This window comes from Micromys minutus (assembly GCF_963924665.1).
Source record: "Micromys minutus genome assembly, chromosome: 7".
Lineage (NCBI taxonomy): Eukaryota > Metazoa > Chordata > Mammalia > Rodentia > Muridae > Micromys > Micromys minutus.
This window is the reverse complement of record NC_137976.1, coordinates 55909801-55933676: the sequence shown is the minus strand read 5'-3', so window position 1 is coordinate 55933676 and position 23876 is coordinate 55909801. Positions and strand designations below refer to the sequence as shown.

At 35.2% G+C, this 23876-nt stretch overlaps 1 protein-coding gene across 4 annotated transcripts in view; it reads right to left on the bottom strand.

The window, feature by feature from the left end:
• STXBP5L (syntaxin binding protein 5L) overlaps positions 1-23876 on the bottom strand; it is a gene marked incomplete at both ends in the record, with an annotated part of 275448 nt that overhangs the window by 169918 nt on the left and 81654 nt on the right. For all 4 annotated transcript variants that reach the window (XM_080918648.1, XM_080918650.1, XM_080918649.1 and 1 more), the window contains 2 exons: positions 9506-9569; positions 12178-12312. In XM_080918648.1, coding sequence (XP_080774774.1) covers positions 9506-9569; positions 12178-12312 — 199 coding nt within the window. The remainder of the gene's footprint in view (positions 1-9505; positions 9570-12177; positions 12313-23876) is intronic.

The window sequence follows — 23876 nt, the reverse complement described above, 5'->3', positions numbered from 1 at the left end:
CTTCTGTAAGGAAAAGGACACTGTCAGTAGGACAAATTAGCAGCTTGCAGATTGTGAGTCTTCACAAACCCTAAATCTGACAGAGGGATAATAGAAGAAATTTACAAAGAACTCAACAAATTAGACTCCAAAAAACCAAGTAACCCAATTTTAAAATATGGTACAGAACTAAACAGAGACTTCTCAACAGAGGAAGCTTGAATGGCTGAGAAGCACTTAAAAAAAAATGTTCAACATCCTTCATTGCTGGTGAGAGTGCAAACTTGTACAACCACTTTGGAAATCATTTTGGCAGTTTCTCAGTAAACTGGGAATAGTCCTTCCTCAAGACCCAGCTATAGCACTCCTGGGTATATACCAAAAAGATGCTCCCACATCCTACAAAGATACCTGCTCAACTATTTTTATAGCAGCTTTATTCATAATAGCCAGAAACTGGAAACCATCTAAATGTCCCTCAACTGAAGGATGGATAAAGAAAGTGTGGTACATTTATGTAATGAAATACTATTCAGCTATTCAAAACAAAGACAATAAAAATTTTGCAGGCAAATCAATAGAACTTATCATCCTAAGTGAGGTAGTCTAGTACCAAAAGGACATGCATGGTGTGCACTCACTTGTAAGTGGATATCAGCCATAAAACAGAGAGACACTACTGGTCAATGTGTAGAAAACCAGAGAATTCAAATTAGATGGATTTAAAGGAAGGAAAGAGAACATGAAATTGGATGGGATTAGAGATGGGGATGAGTGTGGAAAGAGTTGGGAATGAGTGATCAGATATGAAATCCTCAAAAAATTAAAATATTTTAAATACCAAATATTAAAATGTATGAGATACAGATAAATATTGCAATTTATTTTTTGTAAATACATATGGAAGAAAAATTACTAATATTATCAACAGCTAAGCAATGTTAAATTTTAGGAATCTTTGTCTCACTTCTCATCACTGAGAAAAACAAACTCAGCATTACGTAGGATATAGTCATACCTTTGTGTAAATTTTACAACCTCAGGTTCACTTTCCCCTTACAGTACCAAAAATACCTTTTTTATCAGAAGAATTTTACTAAAGGCTCTTTTGTATCCATTTTCATTCTACTTTTCCTTTTCTGTTGATATGTAAACCATATTGGTTTTTAAAAGTTAAACTATATTCCAAGGATGTGGAAAACTTGGTTGTAATCTTTTGTGACTTTTCACTTACATCTTGTTTATTCTACTGAGGTATGGCTAGTTATGCTGGCTCTATTGATGATCCTGTTGATCCAGCCTCCCAAGTGCTAGGAATAAAGACATAAGCCAACGGCCTGGCCTCATTCATTACTTTTCTGCTTTTGTTTAATTAACTAATTGGATAACTGAGACAGCCTCTCCCCAGGTTGGTCTTGAACTACATAGCCAACAATAAGCTTGAATTCTGAGTCCCCTGTCTCTGCCACTACAGTGCGGGCATGAGGGTCACCAATACCAGTTTATCTTTTTTAAATTGTATAAAGGGGTTCCACTATAATATTTTATACATATATGTTCTGTTCATACTTATCCTTTTTTAAAATTTTATTGGCTAGTCTCTGTATTTACATTTCAAAAGTTATACCCTTCCCACACAACTCCCTCCCTCCTCCCCCTCAACTTGCTTCCATGAAGGTGCTCCCTCTCCCAATCACTCTCTCCACCTCAGTTCCTTAGCTTGTTGTTCTTTCCATGAGGGCGCAAATCTTTCAGCTATTTCAGTCCTTTCTCTAGCTCTTTCATTGGGGTCCCCGTGATCAGTCTCATGTTTAGCTGCAAGCATCCTCACTTGGTATACAAACTAGCCCCATCCTTAGCAACAGCCAACACAAAATGAACACTTCTGTGTTTTTGTAGGTGTTTCATCTCATCATGCATTGCTTAGGCTTTTTGTTTTTAACCTTGCATAACTTTTACTTATATATTATGGTTTCCAATTTTTTATTAGATTTTTATGTGTATGAATCTGTGTGTCTCAGCATCTGTGTGTTTCTTGTGCTTTTTCTTCACCTCTTTTTCTGTCTAGCACTATTTTGATTTGTTTTTATTTTATAAGATGGTATTTTACTTTTTGTTGGATAATCTTTGCATTTACATTTCAGATGTTATCTCCTGCCCCCAATCCCATCCCCCCTTCCCTTCCCATTGCCTCCGTGAAGGTGCTCCCTCTCCCACCACAGCACCTTGGCATTCCCCTACACTGGAAAAAAAAAATGAGCCTTCACTGGACCAAAGGCCTCTCCTCCCATTGATTCCAAAGAATGCTATCCTCTGCTGCATATGCACCTGGGGCGATGGGTCTCTCCTGTAAACTCATTGGCTGGCGTTTTAGCATTTTATCATTTAAATGCCTGTTGGTATTATAATGAGAGAAAGAAAAAAATGGTATGGATTTTAGTAGTATGGGAGGGGAGGAGGATCTCAGGGGAACTGGCAGAGGGAAATATATTATTAGAAAGTATTATATGGAAAATCTGTTTTAAGTGAAGAAAAAGAATTTCTGAGAAATATATTATTTTACAGAAAACAGAAGAAAACAGTGAGGAAATACTGATGCTTTCACCTGCTCATTCTTGTGCTCAAATCTGCGGACAGATGTTGATATGCACTAGAGCTGCATAGATTGTACTGTTTACTTTTCTAATGATTTCCTATTACCAAACTTGATCTAAGATGGTTTTTTTAAAAATCCACACAATGGAATTCAAAAAGGATTTGTCCTTGTCTACCACCACTATATCACTGAATCATTTGAGTCTAATTATACTAATTTCTGCTGCAACTTCGGAGACATGAGACTGTCACTGATAATAATCTTGGCAGATGAAGATACTTTCAGGAACTTTCGCTGTGTCCTCCTAACTATACCTCTAATTATGTCAGGAGACCAAAAAGAGTGTTAATCCAAATCACTGAGCCTATCTGTCCACATTACACTTAAATAAAAATGGCATATTTTATGCTGATGGGTAGTATACTTTTAACTTAGTCTTGGGCTAATAGTTCATTAATCATCTGGTTACTTGGTTCATACAGCTCACCACCTATAAGAGAGCCAGAATATTGGTTTTGGATCTGTCCATTTTAATGTCTGCTCTGACCTTTTAGATAATTTTCCTGAAAAAAGACCTTCTACAAATGATCATTAATGTTTCTACATGTATTTATATCCCATATATATTCAGAGAGCATTTCAGAATCTTCAAGAACAACAGGATCCGCCTTTGATCATTAAATGCAGGATTTGAGAATTGACTCACATTTGAAAAGTTGATAAGATGTAATTTTCCATGTTGGTGATAAGTATTAAGAGAAAATTACTCTTTACTTCTTTATGATTATGAAAATCAAACAACATCCCAATCAAATGCCCCACCTAATTGTGTTCCTAGGAAAGGCATACGATATTAGTTAATACCATGGATTCATATATTGCCACTCTAGCCTAGCTGCCTGTTACAGTAATTTATGCCTGCCCTGCCAGATGGTTAAATATGGCCACCTGGCCTCTACCAATGTAGATATTTAATCCTCATATATTATCTTATGGAGACTGGCTCTTTGCTAACATTTCCTACAGTCAATAAAGACCTTAAAAAAAAAAAAAGACAGCCACTGCCTAGTTTTATAAATATGTTACCTGCCTTTTCAGAGTATTTATTCCTTCCTAAGAAGAAACAGTACCCTTGGAAGCCTTCTGGGGAGGACTGAGGAGAGGACTTAGTTGGACAAACAGTATAGTCATGTTAATGCTCTCAATCAACTCCTGTTTCTTCTAATTTCTTCCTTAATGCTGTACTAGGAGGTATAGTTGGTATTTCAGCACAATGTAAAAGTTTTTCCTATGGAAAAAAAGGACCTTTATTATATAATTAGGTTAAATGTTTATAAGGAAGAGGTGCCTTATATTTTCCAGGTGAGCCCAAACTAGTAAAATGAGTCCTTAAAAAAGAAGAAATTTTCCCAGATGTGATCATAAAGAGATAGTTGTCATAGACAAAGCTGGGAATATAGTTTACTGTTAGCTCTAAAACAAAGGGAGCCAAAGAATGTGTGACATTCGTGAAGGGCAAGAAATCAGCTTTTCCAGAGTTGCCTAGAGGAGTTCAGTTCAGTAATGCTTTTGTTGGCTTTCTGGCATACATGTAATAACATAGGGTTTTGCTGTTTTAAGTTACCATAAGTGAAATAGCTTATTTCAGTACCAGAAAACTAATACACATGCTATTTTATTTCCCCATTCTTGTAACTGTCCTTAGGCCATATTATAAGTACTTGGTCTCCTAATCTCCCCCCCTTTTGATATTTTTTATATTTACATTTTTATTGGATATTTTCTTTTCTTACTATTTCAAATGTTATTCCCTTTCCCAGTTTCCCCTCTAGAATCCCCCTATCCCATACCCTCTTGCCCTTGCCCCCATGAGAGTGTTCCCCAACCCACCAACTCCCTCCCATCTCCCTGCCCTGGCATTTCCCTACACAGGCATATTGAGCCTTCACAGGGCCAAGGAACTCTCCTCTTGTTGATGCCTGATAAGAGCATCCTCTGCTACATATGCAGCTGGAACCATGGGTCCCTCCATGTGTGCTCTTTGGTTGGTGGTTTAGTCTCTGGGAGCTCTGGGGGTCTGGCTAATTGATATTGTTGTTCTTCCTATGGGGTTGCAAACCCCTTCAGTTCCTTCAGTTCTTTCTCTAACTCCATTGAGGACCCCATTCTCAGTCCAATAGTTGGTTGAGAGCATCCAACTGTATTTCTCAGGCTCTGGCAGAGCCTTTCTGGAGACAGCTATATCAGGGACCTGTCAGCCTGTGCTTCTTGGCATTCACATTATTGTCTGGGTTAGTCATTACTCCAATTTATCATACAAAAATGTCCAAATAATTAGGATTTTGTTGTGTGCCAGGATTCAGTATCACTCCACTTGATTTCTTCAACAAATTCTTTGATTTCATACAGAAGACAATCAAACTATAAAAATCCCATCTATGTGGCAACAATTTAGAGAAGGACTCAGCAAATTTTGATATAAAGGACCTCATATTTTAGGAATGGAAGTTTATTGTGTCTAGTCACAAATGGCTCACTTTTGTTCTTAAGATAAAGAGGCTGCAGGTGTTATGATTTAGCGCTATCTGAACCAGAGTTTCATAGAAACAAGCTTGAGGCAAGGTTCTTCTGCTAATACTTCACGAGAAAATGGACTCTCTGGATTGCAGTACCCGAGGGAAGGTGAAGAGAAGCAGAAGCAAAATGACTCAGAATTATGATAACCATTATTCACGAGGAGAGTCAGAAGAGACACATCAATAATTATTTGGCAGGTATTTCATCAGTATGGATCTGTGGCCTAACCTCTAAATCATGCCTCAGAACAGCCCAACTAAAGGGAAGAAAATTATTCATTCCCTGTCTCCCGTCTGGCATCGGTGAAAGTTGTTCCATGGGAAGCTAGCTCATCTTCACTAGAGAGCCATACCATTTGACCCCTGTGGAAATTTTTAGAAAAGGTGCAAGCTAGACTTCATATTGTGCAATACCTTGTGTCCCCAGAATGAGTGAGGCAAGCCAGGGGTGCTGGGTACAGCTGGCGAGTTTCAGGAAGCAGTACTCTAAGAAGTTGGTTAGCCCTGCCAAGCTTGGTGTAGCGAGCATGTAGTGTTTGGGAGAGACACTGACAGAATCCACAAAGCTGCCTTCTTATTATTCCCATATAGAGTTTCTAAGAAAAACAGCACCCTTTTCTGTTTGACGCGCTGATGTTCAAGTTTCTTAGAAATAGTGTCTTGGAGGAGAGAGATTCTATTTTTGACTGTATATTATCTTGTTTCCATAGGAACCCTAACAACAGTACGTTGTTTCATTTCTTACATCACTACCAAGCTTCCAATGAAGGTTTCCCTCTCCACATCCAGTTTATCTCAGAAGTATTAAAAGAAATGCTTAAATAAGGAAATCAACATATTCAAACAAATTAAAATGAATGCTTAACCTGATACTTGGTTACACTGGGTAGAAACCCATTCATCCAAATTCAACACTATTTATAATTTAAAACCTTCAATACTAGAAATATGTGAAATATTTTTGTTTACTGTGTAGGGGTAAGTGAGGAAGTGAGGAGAGAATATAGGGCCTCAACTTGTTATCTAACTCTCCAAATCCAGGAATAAATAATTTACATTCAATAATGTACAGGCTGTTGGCCAATAAAAACCATAAGGCACATACAGCTATCTATGCTGGAAAGGAAATAAACAAAAGTTTTCTACATTTGTTATACTTTCATAAATAATTCATTCTAGAGAATCTAAGGACAGATACTAAAAACAAAGCATTTAGTGACACTGCCAGATTTTTTTTTTAAAAAAAACAATATTTTATATATTAATAATAATCAGCTATTATCAAATAAATATAACAAAAATTAAGTCAAAAGGAAGCAATATGGTCTCAGCAGGGAAAGGCACTTGCAGCCAAATTTGACAACCTGGGTTTGAGCCCCAGAACTTATATGAGAGAAGACCAACTCCACAAACTGTCTCTGGCCCTCCACACACACACACACACACACACACACACACACACACACAGACATACACACACAGACATACACACACACACACACACACACACATGCACATACACAGTAAAAATGAGGAGAACAGCAATAAATCTAAACATTATACAGTTATCTAAAAACATGAGATAAAACAAATAAATCATTTGATAAATGAAACTTGCAAATCACTGAGAAACGTATATTTGAATATACAAAACAAAAATATATTCCCTATGTCCAAACAGCATGAAATTACTTATGCAGAAATTAAATTTGGATTATAAAATATAAATACTTAAAATTGATAGAAAAGTCGGATTATGGTTTTTGTCAAGAAAGGAAAGACTTAGTCAACAAAAAGCACAACCAAAAGATTAACAATACTGAATATAGTAAAAACAAAACCTTGGCCTACTGAGAGGTAAGATTTACTGGGCAACAGACTAATCTTGCTGAGCAACACATTGACCTTGGTGTTCTGCATCAATGTTCATTTATTTTATAATCCTTTTTAATTGTCAATACACAGTCACCATATTCTGTATTCTTTAATAAAAACTAGGATATATACACACACACATACACACACACACACACACACACACACAAATACCTTTTACCATTTTCCCCAGTATCATGTCCAGTGTCCTCCCCAGAATTGTACAAATCTACTCAGGCTTTTGTTCTTGGGCATGTAGTATACACAAACTAATACATGTGCATCATTCACATGGTTTTATACCACACTGTTCTAGAATTTTCTTTTCAAAATGGGCCTTAAGTTCTCATTAAGTGTGTATCAGCATTTATTTATTTAACATTTGGTTATTAGACATATTATGTCTTATTTTCATAAATAGTGTGAATATCTGAAGGAATTGTCCAGACCAAATGATTTAAAACATGTGCCCTAAATGATTATAATACAGTTTCTGTGCATATATATATATATATATATATATATATATATATATACATATATATATATGCATGTCTAATGCAAATGGTGACATGTTGTCCACATCTGCACATTTGCATGGTCTTTTCCATTATCTAAGATCATTACTTTTAACATTTTCCGGTCTGATGGAAAAATGGCATAACTACATTTCTCCGACTCCCAGTGATGGTGTTTCCTCCACACCCCCAGAAGAAACTATATCTGTATTTTACTCATTTGGGGGGAAAAGTTTCTTCATTTGCTTTTTAAGTACCAAAAGCAATTTTAAAAAATATTTTTATTTTTGAGATTATAATATAATTACATCATTTCCTCTTTCCTTTTTTCCCCTCTAACCCCCCCCACATACCTCTTTGCTCTATTTTGAATGAATGGCCTTATTTTTCATTAATTGGTTACATGTTACATATTTGTATATACATATATGTGACTTAATGCTTATTATGTACAGCTTTGTTCATTATAGACACCTTGTTCCGTCTGTGTTATTTATTATGTGTATGTTTTCAGAGCTGACCACTAGGCATTAGAGAACCAGTAGCTGAGCTATTGCATGGGGAGGACCGTTCTTTCCTCTCCCAGCATCCCTCAGCTGCCTGTAGTTCTTTGCTGAGGCATCGTGTGAGGTTTTGTCAACAGAAAATAAACTTTGAGAAACCTGGTTGGCATTATGTTCCATTGATGGATTAATGCTTCTTCCTCAGATGATTTGCCTTCCATGTTGAAGTTTTGTTAGACTACCTTAGTTCCTATCTTTTCAAAGTAAATAATTAACTTAAAAACACTGAGCCTACAGTAAATAATTTACTAATTTTTATAGTTCCTAGTAAGAATTATATACTTGACAAGATATCCATAAAGATTTAGGTTTTTTTTTTAATCTTGAGGTATAAACCATTTCATTATCAAGGGCCAATTAGAAAATAATCAGAATTGTTTTTATAATCTGATAATGTGTTGGCAACATCTGCATAGCCGTGACCAAAATATCTAGGAGAGCAAAAGGAAAAAAATATGGTTTACAGCTTCATTTATGTATTCAAGCACACTGTAGCTGTCTTCAGATACATTTCAAGAGGGCATCGGATCCCATTACAGATGGTCATGAGCCACCATGTAGTTAGTTGCTAGGAATTCAACTCAAGACCTCTGGAAGAGTGGTCAGTGCTCTTAACCGCTGAGCTACCTCTCCAGCCCCTGGTTTACCATTTCAATCAGTCTAGTCCTTACTAGTCTTGGGGATGAGGCAGACCTGAGCTTTTCATGTCACAGAAGGCCACAATACAAAGGAACTGCATATAGGAAGATGCCAGAGGAAAAACAGACCCAAGAACCTCTTGACCTACTCCTCCAACTAAACTGTCTTCCCTCCTACCTTTTCACAACCCCCAATACTGCCATCATAGTATGAAACATCAAGGGATTGATTCGTTGAGCAAGTCAGTCTTCATTTTCTAACCATACCTAGAAACTCTAGAACAGGTACACACAGAGATGTGATTCACTAATACCTTGGACATTTTTTATCATAACAAAATGGACAGATACTTTTTCTATATTAGTGTAGATATATAAGAAAATCAAAATTATCTAATTGTTACTGGATGTTGGTCACAACTTTGGTAATACTTAAACCAAATTACAGACACATGATCAATGACATCATATAATTAATTAATCATATAAAATTTAGAACTAAATGCTGTTCTGCTACCTTCTCCCCAATGCAGATTTAAGTATCAGTTTTACTGCTGAGTAAACTAAAAACTTAGCATTAGTAGCAAGAGTATTTCATTTACTTGTTCACTTGTTCATGCATACCCTCAAAAAGTATTATTTTTAGATGCCACCAAATGCAACCAACTAATTGTGATTTTAAACATCAAGAAACAGTATAAAATACATTTTTTTTCTGAAAGTGGGAAAAACAAAAGTGAGAATAAGGTAGCATACTTACCTTTCCTTCATCTCTTGGGCTATCACTTAAGTGTACAACTGGGCCTGGATGAGTCTTGGTGGAGCTGTTAAATCAGAACAATAATGTAAAACAGAAAATGGCAAACAAATCAAGCTGTCATACACTCCCAGGATAGTAGAGCTAAGCCTGCAATTTGCCTGAAGTTTCAGCTTTCCTTTCTGAGCTACTTTTCTTCTTCATTGACTATTTTATTTATTTACATGTCAAATGTTGTCCCTTTGCCTAGTCTTCTCTCTGCAAATCTCCCATCCAATCCCCCTTCCCTTTTGCCTCTAAGAGGGTGCTCCCCCACCAACCTACCCACTCCCACTTCACCCCTCTAACATCCCCCTTCATTGGGGCGACAGTTTCCACAGAACCAAGTTCCTTCCCTCCCATTGATGCCAGATAAGGCAGTCCTCTGTTACCTATGTAGTGGGAGCCACCCATGTGTACTCTCTGGTTGGTGATTTCGTCTTTGGGAGTTCTGAGAGGTCCAGTTAGTTGATATTGTTTGAACTACTTATCTTCTTCCTATTAAATCTAGTAAACTAGGGTTGGTGGTTTTTAAATTTGGTATAAAAATAAGGTCCTACATTTTGAAATGATAATTTCATTACATTTTTGTGAAATTGAGTCATTGATATTTTTAATGAATTTTATTAATACAGAGAAATGCTATAGCCACAAACGTGTAGTAAATCTATTTCAACCAAATTTTAAGCTGCTTAGTTAATTAAGATTTCCTTTGACATGGAATTTTCTATGATTTTGTCTCTAAAGTAAAGTACAGTGGCACACTGGATTGAAAAAGAAACTCTTTAGTGACTAACTAGTAATAGTCATCCTTCAGAAAACTGAAGACCTGGAGGAATCTAGTTCATTGATTATATCTAGTTTGTCTGAATTTTCCACTGTAACCAATAATAAATAATTATGTATGCACCAGCATAACCAAAAGGCATGGTTTCTTTATAAATCTAATTTAACATGATTATTGAATATGATTATGTTATGGTTAAGCATATCATCTGACATGACAAAAGAACTATTTCTCAATTTTCAGCCCTTTCCATGATCCAGTTGTTACAGAGGGCGAGAAAGCAAAGAAACTACCTCTAGAAAGGATAAGCTACGTGTGTCTGAATGAGCAGTTCCACTTTATTTGTTAAGGACAGATAAAGTCTACAAAGCTCCTTTACAAAACAATAAGGACTATTTGAATCTTAAAAACTATTTTAAAAGTGATAAATAAGTAATTCTAACATTGACTCCTGAATATGATTCAGAGATATAGCGGATTAGATGTTGGTAAATTTTGTGAATGCATTTATTCAACCCATTGACAAACATTTTTTCATCTAAAATGGATATAGTATCATTGATCTTACTGACTATATATATATACATGTGTATGTGTATATGTATATGTATATATATTTCCTAATTTAATGACAAAAGATAGATCATATTCAACAGTATGTATTGAGATTGTTGTTCTACTAGTGAAAATCAGAATCACTATTTGTATTATATAGAATATTTTAAAGAAAAACTTATACAAGGTTACAAAGGAAAGTTCATAGAACTGTTGTTGTTATATTCACGTGTAATATACACTTGCATAAAGTGTCCTAGAAAGGTGAATGCTTCTGAAAATATCCATAATTATTCTTTAGTAAATAATTATAGCCAACAAACCAAAACTGCTATCTGTGGGGTTTGGCTGGACCAACAATTATTAAAGTGTACTGCATGATAAACTAGTGAAAACAATTAAGATGTTTCATAGAAACAATCTGTACTGAAACATTTCAAAACTCTTGAGTTAGATATGTTAAGTATTATACCCTTATAAATTTGCATAGTAAGAATATATGCAAACGCAACCAAATATTCAACTGTTTTCAATTATTGATGTACTCCATTTTATAAAGATTTATTTATTATATATAAGTACACTGTTGTTCAGACACACCAGAAGAGGGCATCAGATCCCATTACAAATGGTTGTGAGCCACCATGTGGTTGCTTGAATTTGAACTCAGGACCTTGGGAAGAGTAGTCAGTGCTCTTAACTGCTGAGCCACACACTAATCATGATATACTCCATTTCTAATCATAGAATCATATGAAGGGAATGTATTATGGAAATTCAGGTTAAACCATATACTAGACTCTTCCACTTACAGCTTTTGTATATAATAAAAGTGTTCCGATTCAGAAAATAATTCAACATTCATGTTTTTGTTATTTGTTAGAGTTTAAAAGAGATTATTTTTTATATTATATCAAAAGTTAAAAGAAAAATCTTATGCTGTTTTGCTACTTAAAAGCTGCAACTATCAACATGTTGGTGTATTTTCTGTCTCTAATATTGATTTCCAAGACCCCAGAATATGTCACTAGCAAAAAATAACTGTCAAAAATTATGACAAAATTCTGAAATAACATATATTTCTAATGTATCTTAAGAAGTAGAGGATAATTAAAAGACAATTTACATAAAATAACACACATTAGATCAACTATATTTTAAAGTTATCTGTGGTTTTAGTTCAATTTCATTTAAACTGGTTAAACATTAGCAATGGATTTATTAACTAACTATAATTCCACAGGTTACATGCACTAGTTTTGTCAGGTAAAGTGACAGGCAGGTTCAAACTCACAGTTCAATTGCCTTGTTCCACATGATGACATATCCAGAAAGAATGAAAGATTCAATATTTACAATATGTGTATTTCCTCTTTCTGTTCCAACATAGAGCCATTTACTCTGGAAAGGTAGATGACAGTAAGTAATTCTGAAAGAAAGAAAATTACAATTAAAATATCTGAATTTTACATTTGATCAGCACATTTTCCTTACACATATCACACTAACATAAAGTCATAGTTAGATAAATGATAGAAAAGCCTATGTACCAAGGTAGCATTTCCTTATTAGAAAACACAGGACAAAATTAATAATATATCATTAAAAACCGTGCCAATTGTTAGTGAATACATATTTATTATGGACGTGAATTTACATCATGTATAGTTTTAATTTTTTTGACCAATACACAAAAATGTGAGTTGTAGATAATCATGGGAACAATGTTTGAGACATATGTACACGGAAATATTTAAATCAGGTTTCCGAGTTAAAAAGGCTTATGAAATCTTGTCAGTTATGGTCATACTGTGTGACAGGATTTCAGAGCTTCCTTTACATATCTGACATTATCGTAGCCATTCATCTACCTTCTGCAGCCTCCCCACACACCATTCCTTCCTCCTTGGCTTAGCTTCCAGGAACCACCATTTGAATCACCACGTCTGAGAGATCGACTGCACAATTTGTCATTCTGAATACGGTGGTGAAACAAGTATGTATTTGTTTTATGTAGGAGAAACTAAGATGGTATGTCTCAGCAGCAGAAAATTGAACTTGGTTGTCAGTTCTTTTTTATTAAACCGGAATAGGCACGCATGACAAAGGAATGTTCTGATAATTTTTCTAAAACTACGACTAGGTATCTACTTAGAAAACAGAACCATTCCACACGGTAATTTAAAACTGCCTAATATGAGGGAGATGATTCTAATGCGATACACAATATAACTGACAAACTGTTCTATGGGTGTTGAAGTTTATCTTTATTGATGCACACGAGACTAACCTGACTGCCTTATAATTGCCGAAGTCAAACAGCTTAAGAAGTGTGAGAAACCTGTGATGCGATTCATTCCTGTTCACTTACAAAATTTAGCATCTGCCACTGAGCTCCACTGCTGATTTACTTCAATAAAAGTCATTTCAAAGATGAATTGGGTACTAAATGATCATAAATTTCAGAGTTCGTGGAGAAGTAGTAGTTATCTGTACTTTGTTCAAATACTGGGTGGGCATTTATGTCTTAGGGGTTGAGGTCAGAGAATCACTTTTTTCTTTCCTTAGGGGTGTGTGTGTATGCGTGAGTGTGTGTGTGTGTGTGTGTGTGTGTGTGTGTGAATGTCGAGGTCAGAGGACAATCTCAGATGTTGGTCCACTCTTCCTACCTCATGTAAGGCAGAGTTTCTCTTCCTTGCAATAGTGCTGTGTACTTCAGCCTAGCTATCCTTTTGCCTTCTCTTTTTTTCTACTTCCCATCTATCTTAATATAGGAGTGCAAGACATGTGCCATGGTATCAAGACTTCCTTGCGTTTCATCGTTTTATTCTATTTTCATTATGGGCTTTCTGGCTAGCCCTGAGACCTGTTCACTATCTAGAGCCATCAGGACTACTGCATATAAAATATAAAGTTCAAAGACTCATCTATTAAGGTTGTAATTAGTCTTTCTAATTTGAATTCGTTGTGCTCTTCTGGAGACTTTTTTTTAATGTATGAATGTTCTGTCTGTGTATACATCTGCAGGCCATAAGAGGGCATCAGATCCCTTTATAGTTGATCATGAGCCACCATGTGGTCGTTGGGAATTGAATTCTAGACCTCTGGAAAAGCAGCCAGTGCTCTTAACTACAGAACCATCTCAGAAGCCCCTTCTAGATGCTCTTACAACAATAAGTTCACCGATAATCACTTGCCCGAACATGCTCTGCACCAAATGTTTACTAGAGTTTTCGTGGAAGATTATCTAGTAAACTACCATAAAAGCTGAACAAAATTTCAACAGGCAAACAGATATACTTTTTTAAAGTGAATGGTAAATTCACACAATTCCGTCTTATAACACACATGAGACTTAAGCTTACAATTGTGCGTTAAGAGTCAACAGTGAACAGCCAGGGTGTCCTGTACATATTCTCAGCCTGCCATACTCAATGTTTCAATATCCTACGTCTCTGAACCAAATGTTATCTGTCCTGAAGAAAGCATCCGGCATATCGCATTAAAAACACTAAAAACTCGCTATGACATAAGAAACTGCAAAGTAAATTGATTTTTTAAATTAATGAGTAACCTACATGATACTGGGGATCTTTAATTAAGATTCAAAGTCTAGAATATCTGTCTCCAAGGGATAGTTACTAATATTACACAGGAAATAACTTGATGGTCATGTTTCTAGGCAATGCATGATCAACTTTCTATTTAACTTCAATATAAATAGAAGCTCATTTTAAAGAAGTTATACAATCATGATACCTGAATCACAGGAAGACAGAGAAAACAATCTCGGGGCTTTAAAAAGGACATGAGGAAACTTCAATATGATATAATGATCTCAACCTCAGTTAACAAGTAAAATCCAAGAACTGCCAGGTTCGGGGATGAAACCCAAGGCAGGAAGTGGAATGCCAATGTAAACAGACCTTATAGAACAGAAAGGAGACAGGAAGAAAATCCTAACAGAACCAGAACTAGCCTGTGGACTAGCTCTTTAATGACATTCAGTAAAGAGGAACTAACAGAGGTCCCATCTACTATCCATCATCGAATGGTTGCTCAGGACTAGAATACCATTTAAGATTTCCAAACTTTCTATTTATAATAGCCAGAAGCTGGAAAGAACCCACATGTCCTTCAGTAGATGAATGGATACAAAAATTGTGGTACATTTACACAATGGAGTACTACTCAGCTATCAGAAACAATGACTTAACAAAATTCTTAAGAAAATGGTTGCATCTAGAGAATATCATCCTGAGTGAGATAACCCAGTCACAAAAGAACAGACATAATATGCAGTCACTGATAATGGGATACTAACCCCAGAAAGCTCTGAACACCCCAGAAACAACTCACAGACTGTGTGAATTCAAGAAAAAAGAAAAGAAAAGAAAAGAAAAACATTATACCCAATCCTTACACACCAAGAAAACTTTGACTAATTACAGGTTACATCCTGTTTTACATGTACTTTTTGCTCATTGTAACTAGTAAGACCTTAATGCACACTACCAAACCTTTGAGAGAAAAAAAAAGGCAAGCACTGACAAAAATGTATTTGTATACTTTTATGCAAAAATGCTTAAAATTTGTTCATTTATCTTTGTTTTTTAAAATAAAGTTGTTCAAAAAATTTGCAGGAAAACATCAACGATGAATTACTTTTAATAAAACGAGAAAAGTAGAAGTTAAGTGATGATTTGGGGCAAACAATTATGAATGAAGTACTCTAGTAGTAAAAGCATCTTGGAAATAATCTGCTTCACATGTTGCGAGGATTTACAAACACAGGTCAGGATGTGGGAAATAGACACATTGAAGGCTTTGATTGAGTTTTCCTATTTATGTAAATCTATTTACTTGCTCAATTATGCAGAATTCTCACTTTTTAAATGCTAAATTAATGCTTATTAAAATAAAAAAAAGATTTCCAAACTTTATCTGAATAGAACAGTGTAACTTACTGACATAGGCAAAGGATAGGGTTATTCTGTGTACTTGATAATCATGATAATTAATTGACAGCCTCAAACTTTAGTTTTTGTTAATTTAGTTTTCATTTGTAACTCTTTTGGCTACCACAACCTGATATGTAAGTAATTTTAAAATGTGAAATATTGTTTCCCCATTCATTTTGAATATCACAAAACATTTAAGACATCTCTAGTTTTCCATACACGCATCTATTTCACCTTCACTGAATGAGTCTGTATAAACCTTGTGTTATAACATACCCAGCATCTTTATCATCTGATACATATGGAATGACAGATTAAAAACAAGTTGATCAGAAAGAAAACTAAAACAAAAATGTGTTAATGTCTGTAAAAATTAAGGGAATGAAGGTTCTATTTGAATTAGTCTATTAAAGGTCAATAAATAAAGTATCTAATTTTAAAACTTAAATAATGTACATGCTTGCGAAAATTCTTCCCGATCCTCACTTAAGGCTCAATGTAGAATTTCTGTAAGTTATGTAATATTGACAACATGGACATAAATTTGGTGCTAGGTTCTTTTAAGATTTATGTGTTTATTCTTTGTATTTTTCAGCACATTTATCTTCCTTAACTGCTTTAAACTCTGATTCATAGTATACCATGTCCTATTTTACAATACTTTGACATGAATAGAAATTTTCATGACTTTGTGATTGTTAAATTTTTTTTGAATAGTGGTGAGCAATAAAAATATTTTAGGTAAGTGCTCTACTGCTGAGCTATACCTCTGGCCCTAATATAACTACAGAGGAATTACCTGCCCTGAATGTTACTTAAGCTGTCCTATACATGGGGGTCTGAATAATATAAAGGGGAAAAGAGGAAAAGCCTGTTTTCTCAGGCACGTACTCTCTGTTCCCTGGTTTCTAAGAGATGGATTGTTTTGCCCTTCTACATAGTTATGCCCTGATGCCTCTCCATACTGCAAATGGTCAGGTGGTCCTGGGATGAAACATCTGAAACCATGAACCCAAGTCAATCCTAATTCCTTTGCTCTCTGTGGTAATTGTGTGTTACAAAATGGCTAATGCACAAATAGCACAATTCTGATATAACTTTTATAACAAAATAAAACTATTTAATACTAATATAATTATCAATACAGATCCAACTTTGTGAATCGAACTTGTACAGCAAACATTTTTAGATATTGTCCAAATCCTTTAGAATGATAGTGCTAATTTAATAGAAAAATAAAAGCATTTCAAGTACAAGTTAATGTGGAAAAATCACAACCAAGACCATGCCCACAGACTTCTGTTTAAAAAGCATTGTCATAGGCTGCCAACTCTCTCCATAATTTTTCAAAATAGTACTTGATGTTATAAATAAAGCAACTAGAAAACAAAAGGAGATCAAGGGGATACAAACTGGAAAGGAAGAAGTCAAGATATCATATTTACAGATGATATAACAGTACGCATAAGCCCAAAATTCCTACAGACCAGAGAACTCATATAGCTAGAAAAGAACTTTAGCAAGGTGTCTGGATATAAAATTAACTCAAATCAGTGGTCGTCCTTAATAAATATGATAAATAGGATAAGAAAGAAATTAGGGAAAACCATTCTCAACAATAAAACTTCTGGGGGAATCACCATCCCTGAGACCTCAAGCTGTATAACAGATCAGTCATGATAAAAACTGCATGGTATTGGTACAGAGACAGGCAGGTAGACCAAAGGAATACAATTGAAGACCCAGAATTGAACTCACACACCTATGGTCATTTGGTTTTTGACAAAGGAGCTAAAGACATTAAATGAAAAAGGACAGCTTCTTCAACAAATGGTGCTGGTTCAACTGGCAGTCAGCATGTAGAAGAATGCAAATCAATCCTTATCTCCTTGTACAAAGCTCAACTCCAAGTGGATCAAAGACCTCCACATAAAACCAGGTACACTGAAACTAACAGAACAGAAAGTGGGGAAGAGCTTAGAACACATAGGCACAGGGAAAATTTCCCTGAATAGAGTACTAATGGCTTATGCTCTAAGATCAAGAATTGACAAATGGGACCTCATGAAATTGCAAAGCTTCTGTAAGGCCAAGGACACTCTAAAAAGGACCAAACAGCAACCAACAGATTTGGAAAAGATCTTTACCAATTCTACATCTGATAGAGGGCTAAAATCCAATATATACAAAGAACTCAAAAAGTTAGACTCTAGAGAATCAAATAATCCTATTTAAAAATGGGGTACAGAGCTAAACAAGGAATTCTCAACTGAGGAATATTGAATGGCTGAGAAGCACCTAAAAAATTGTTCAACATCCCTAGTCATCAGGGAAATGCAAATCAAAACAACCCTGAGATTCCACCTCACACTTGTCAGAATGGCTAAGTTGTGGTAAGGTAAGGAAGGGGTGGAACATCTCAGAGGCCAAAAGGAGGGAAGATAGGGTGAAGAACTTTGGATAGGTGACTGGGAAGGGACGACATCAGGGGTGTAAATAAAATAATTTTTAAAAGTGTTGTCATAACTCATAAGCAAAAAAAATTTAAAAATTTAAAATAGAACTAAATCATTGTCATTGTTCTATAAGAGATTCAACCACTTCTCATTATTTGCGGAATCATCTAACGTAACACAAACTAAATTAAATTCTGCAACTATTAGTTAACTTACCAATAACCTAAGTTAGAGACAGTAAACTTGTTCTGTATAGTGCTAAAATATAGCAAATACTTCTAGCTTTAAATTCCACAAAGTTTGTCTTATGGCTTCTCAACTTTTACACAGTAGTACAAAAATAGCCACAGACAAAACACACATTAAAAAGCAAAGCTATGCTACAACAACATAGTCTTATTTCTAGGATGAGGCATGGACCACATTAGCTATGCAGGCCACTATGTGGAATCTAAATGTTAAGTTTTTTATTTTTATTTGGCTGTGCAGTTTCATATAAATTTGCTGAAATTATCACAGAAACTTCTCTAAATGTTTAACTTTTTATGGAAACCATAGTAGTTTATGCTAATTTTCCATATATTATTTCTTGGAACAAGCAAGAAACACATATGATCAAAATATTTCATATAATACTAGGCATTATCAATTTACATTGCCAAAAATATACCATAATAATAATTAGTATGTAAAGGATTAATTTATGTTTGTGCTATGAAATAGAAGCAATAATTTGTAACTTCACCTAGATATCATGACTGTCTTGATGTGTGGATGAATCAGGAGTGTGTGAAGAGCAGTAGAGACGTGAGGGTGAAGGCATTGTGTACTCCATTACAGAAAACACAGTACTTCTAGCAACACAAAGTACGTCTTCTTACCTCAGATTTCAGCCAGAGGAATGGAAAATCTCACTCAACACAAATTTACTTTTAAGACTTCAGAAGAATTTTATAACACAATCCTAAAATACCTACATTTACATTAAAAACAATCATTCAACAAAGGTTTTTTTCAGCATCCAATGAGATAATCATGTGGTTTTCTTCAATTGGTTTATTTATATGGTGGATTATATTGACAGATATATATATATATATATATATATATATATAGAGAGAGAGAGAGAGAGAGAGAGAGAGAGAGAGCAATATATTGAGCAATTCTTGTATCTCTAAGATGATTTCTACTTGAACATGGTGGATTACCTTTTTGACATGTTCTTGAATTTGGTTTATGAGTATTTTGTTGGGTATTTTTTAGTCTATTTCAAAATACCACAAACAAGCCCATAGAATCAACTAACCTGGGCTCAGAGGAGCTCACAGAGACTGAACCAACAACCAGGGACCCTGACCTAGGCTCTCTGCATATCTTTTAACAGTTATGTAGCTTGGTCTTCTTGTGGAACTCCTAACAATGAGGGCAGGAGCTGTCTCTGATTCCTTTGCCTGCTTTTGGGACCCATTTCCTTCTACTGGATTGCCTTGTCCAACCTTAATATGAGAGAGGGTACTTAGTCCTACTGAAACTTGATATGCCATGCTTGTTTGATATTTATGGGTGGTCTGGCCTTTTCTGAAAAGAAATGGTGGGCTGTCTCCATATATGCCCTGGAGTGAAGGCTGTGCCACAGCCCTCCTTAACCAAATCCTGCCCAGAAAGAGGTGGTATCCCAGGAGTATATTCACTCTTAAGCCCACAGGTGAGACCCCACATTCGCTCCAATAACTGTCCAAAGAGAGTTCCTCCAGGAGTGCACAGGGCACAGGAACTGCAGAGCAACCTGGAAAAGGATTCTTTCCATCTCTATCTGCACCCAGAGCTAAGGCTCCCACAGCCCTCTGGGCCCAAAACTTGCCCAGAGACAGCTGGTCTCCCAGGAGTGCACTCACTCCTGGGATCACAGGCTCACAGGCCCACAGGAGGGACAAGCTTCAGTCACAGACAGCAAGACCAATTAAAACCAGAGGTAACCAGATGGCAAGAGACAAGTGCAAGAACCTAAACAACAGAAACCCAGGCAATTGGCATCATCAGGACCCAGTTCTCCTATCATAGCAAGCCCTGGATACTTCAACACACTGGAAAAGCAAGATTTGAATATAAAAATCACAGCTCATGGTGATTGTAGAAGACTTTATAAAAGACATAAATAACTCCCTTAAAGAAATGCAGAAGAACACAGGTAAACAAGTAGAAGCCCTTAAAGAGGAAACACAAAAATCCCTTGAAGAATTACAGAAAAACACAACCAAACATGTGAAGGTATTGAACAAAACCATTCAGGATCTAAAAATGGAAATAGAAACTAAAAAGAAAAAAACAAAGAAAGACAATCCTGGGGATAGAAAAATCTAGGAAAGAGATCGAGTCATAGATGCAAAGTATCACCAACAAAATACAAGAAATTGAAGAGAGAATCTCAGGGTCAAAAGATACCATAGAAAACATAGACAATACTCAAAAAAAAAAAAAAAAGAAAAAGAAAAAGGCTCCTAACCCAAAATATTCAGGAAATTCAGAACACAATGAGAAGACCAAACTTAAGAATAATAAGTGCAGAAGAACAAAGATTCCCAACACAAAGGGCCAGTAAATATCTTCAACAAAATTGTAGAAGAAAACACTCCTAAAGAAAGAGATGTCCATGAACATACAAAAAAAAAAAAAAAAAAAAAAAAAAAAAAAAAAAAACAAAAAAAACAAAACATATAGAACTCCAATTAGATTGAACCAGAAAAGAAACTCCTCCCATCACATAACAGTCAAAACACCTAATCCAAAAGACAAAGAAAGAATATTAAAAAGCAGTAAGGGAAAAAGGTCAAGTGACATATAAAGGCAGACCTATCAGAATTAGACTACACTTCTCAACAGAGACTATAAAAGCTAGAAGATCCCAGGCAGTTGTCATACATACCATAAGAAAACACAAATGCCAGCCCAGGCTACTATATCCATCAAAATTCTCAACTAACATAGATGGTTGAAAGCAAAATATTCTAAGACAAAACCAAATTTACACAATATATTTACATAAATGCAGTCTTACAGAGGATAATAGAAGAAAAACTCCAATACAAGGAGGAAAAATACACCCTAGAAAAAGCAAGGAAGTAATCTTCTTTCAGCAAATCCCAAAAATAGGTATACAAACCTTCCACTTCTAACAAGAAAAATAACAGGAAGCAACAATAACTATTCCTTAATATCTGTTAACATAAATGGACTCAATAACCCAATAAAAAGATGGAGACTAAGAGACTGGATACATAAACAGGACCCAGCATATTGCTGCATACAAGATATGCGTTTCAGTAACAAAAAAAGTTTTTTTTTTCCAAGCAAATGGTCCTAAAAAAACAAGCTGAAGTAGACATTCTGATATCAAATAATTTCAACTTTCAACCAAAAGTTATCAAGAAAGGAAAGACGCTTCATACTAATCAAAAGAAAAACATGCTAAGTAGAACTCTCAATTCTGAACATCTATGCTCCAAATGCAAGAGCACCCACATTTGTAAAATAAACTTTATTAAAGCTCAAAGCACATATTGTGCCACACAGAATAACTGTGGGAGACTTCAATACCCCGCTCTTACCAATAAACAGATTGTGGAAACAAAAACTAAACAGGGAGACAGTGAAACTAACAGAAGTTATGAACTAAATGGATTTAACAGACAGCTTCAGAACATTTCGTTCTAAAACAAAAGAATATACCTTCTTCTCAGCAACTTATGGTACCTACTCCAAAACTGACCACATAATCAGTCACAAAAACAAGCCTCAACATGTATAAGAAAACTTAAATAATCCCATGCATCCTATCAGATCACCATGGACAAAATCTGGAGTTCAATAATAACAAAAACAATAGTGAGGCCACATACTCATGGAAACTGAACAATGCTCTATTCAATGATAACTTGGTCAATAAAGAAGAAAAACTTAAAAACTTTTTATAATTTAATGAAATTGAAGGTACAACATATCCAAATTATGGGACATAATGAAAGAATGCTAAGAGGTAAAATCATAGCTCTGATTGCCTCCATAAAGAAACTGGAGGGATCATACAGTAGTAGCTTGATAACACACCTGAAAGCTCTGGGACAAAAAGAAGCAAATACACTAAGAAAAATAGACACCAGAAAATAATCAAACTCATAGCTGAAATCAACCAAGTAAAGACAAAAAGAATTATACAAAAAACCCCCCCCCCAAAAAAAAAAAACTCAATGACACCAGGAGCTGGTTCTCTGAGAAAATCAATAATATAGATAAACCCTTAGCTAAACTAACAAGAGGGCACAGAAAAAGTATCCAAATTAACAAAATCAGAAATGAAAAGGGGGGCATTAACAACAGAAACCAAGGAAATTCAAAAAAACCATTAGATTTTACTGCAAAAACTTATACCCAACAAAACTGGAAAATCTGAAAAAAACCGACAATTTTTGAGATACCAGGTACCAAAGTTAAATCAGAATCAGATAAACCATCTGAACAGTTTCATAGACACTAAGAAAATAGAAGCAGCCACTAAAAATCTCCCAAACAAAAAAAAAAAAAGCCCAGGACCAGATGGGTTTTCAGACCTTCAAAGAAGATCTAATACCAATACTCTTCAAACTATTCCACAAACTAGAAACAGAAGGAGCACCACCCAATTTGTCCTTTGAAGCTTCAATTACACTTATACCTGAACCACACAAAGACAATATAAATAAAAAGATAATTTTAGAGAAATTTTCCTTATGAATATCAATGTAAAAGTACTCAGTAATATTCTTGCAAACTGAATCCATGAACACATCAAAACAATCATTCACCACGATCAGCTAGGCTTCATCTCAGTGATGCAGTGATGATTCACTAGATGGAAATCCATCAGCATAATTCACCATATAAACAAACTCAATGAAAAAAAAAAACCACATAATCATCTCATTAGATGCTGAGAAAGCATTTGACAAAATTCAAAACATCTTCATGATAAAAGCCTTGGAAATATCAGGAATTCAAGGCCATACCTAAACAAAGTAAAAGCAATATACAGCAAACCAGTGGCCAACATCAAACTAAATAGCAACTCAAAGCAATCCCACTGAAATCAGGTATAAGACAAGAGTGTCAAGTCTCTCTTTCTATCTATTCAATATAGAACCAGAATGTCTAGACATAGAGATTAGACAACAAAAGAAGTCAAAGGGACAGAAATGGAAAGGAAACAGTCAAAATATTACTCTGTGTATATGATTTGATACTATACTTCATTGACCTCAACATTCCCCCAGAGACCTCCTAAACCTGATAAACAACTTCAGCGAAGTGGCTGGATATAAAATTAACTCAAACAAATCAGTAGCCTTCCTTTACTTAAGGATAAACAGGCTGAGAAAGAAATTACAGAAATGACACCTTTCATAATAGTCACAAATAATATAAAGATACCTGGTGTGACCCTAACCAAGCAAGTGAATAATCTGTATAACAACAATTTCAAGTCTCTGAAGAAAGAAATTGAAAAAAAAAATCTCAGAAGATGTCTCATGCTCATGGATGGGCAG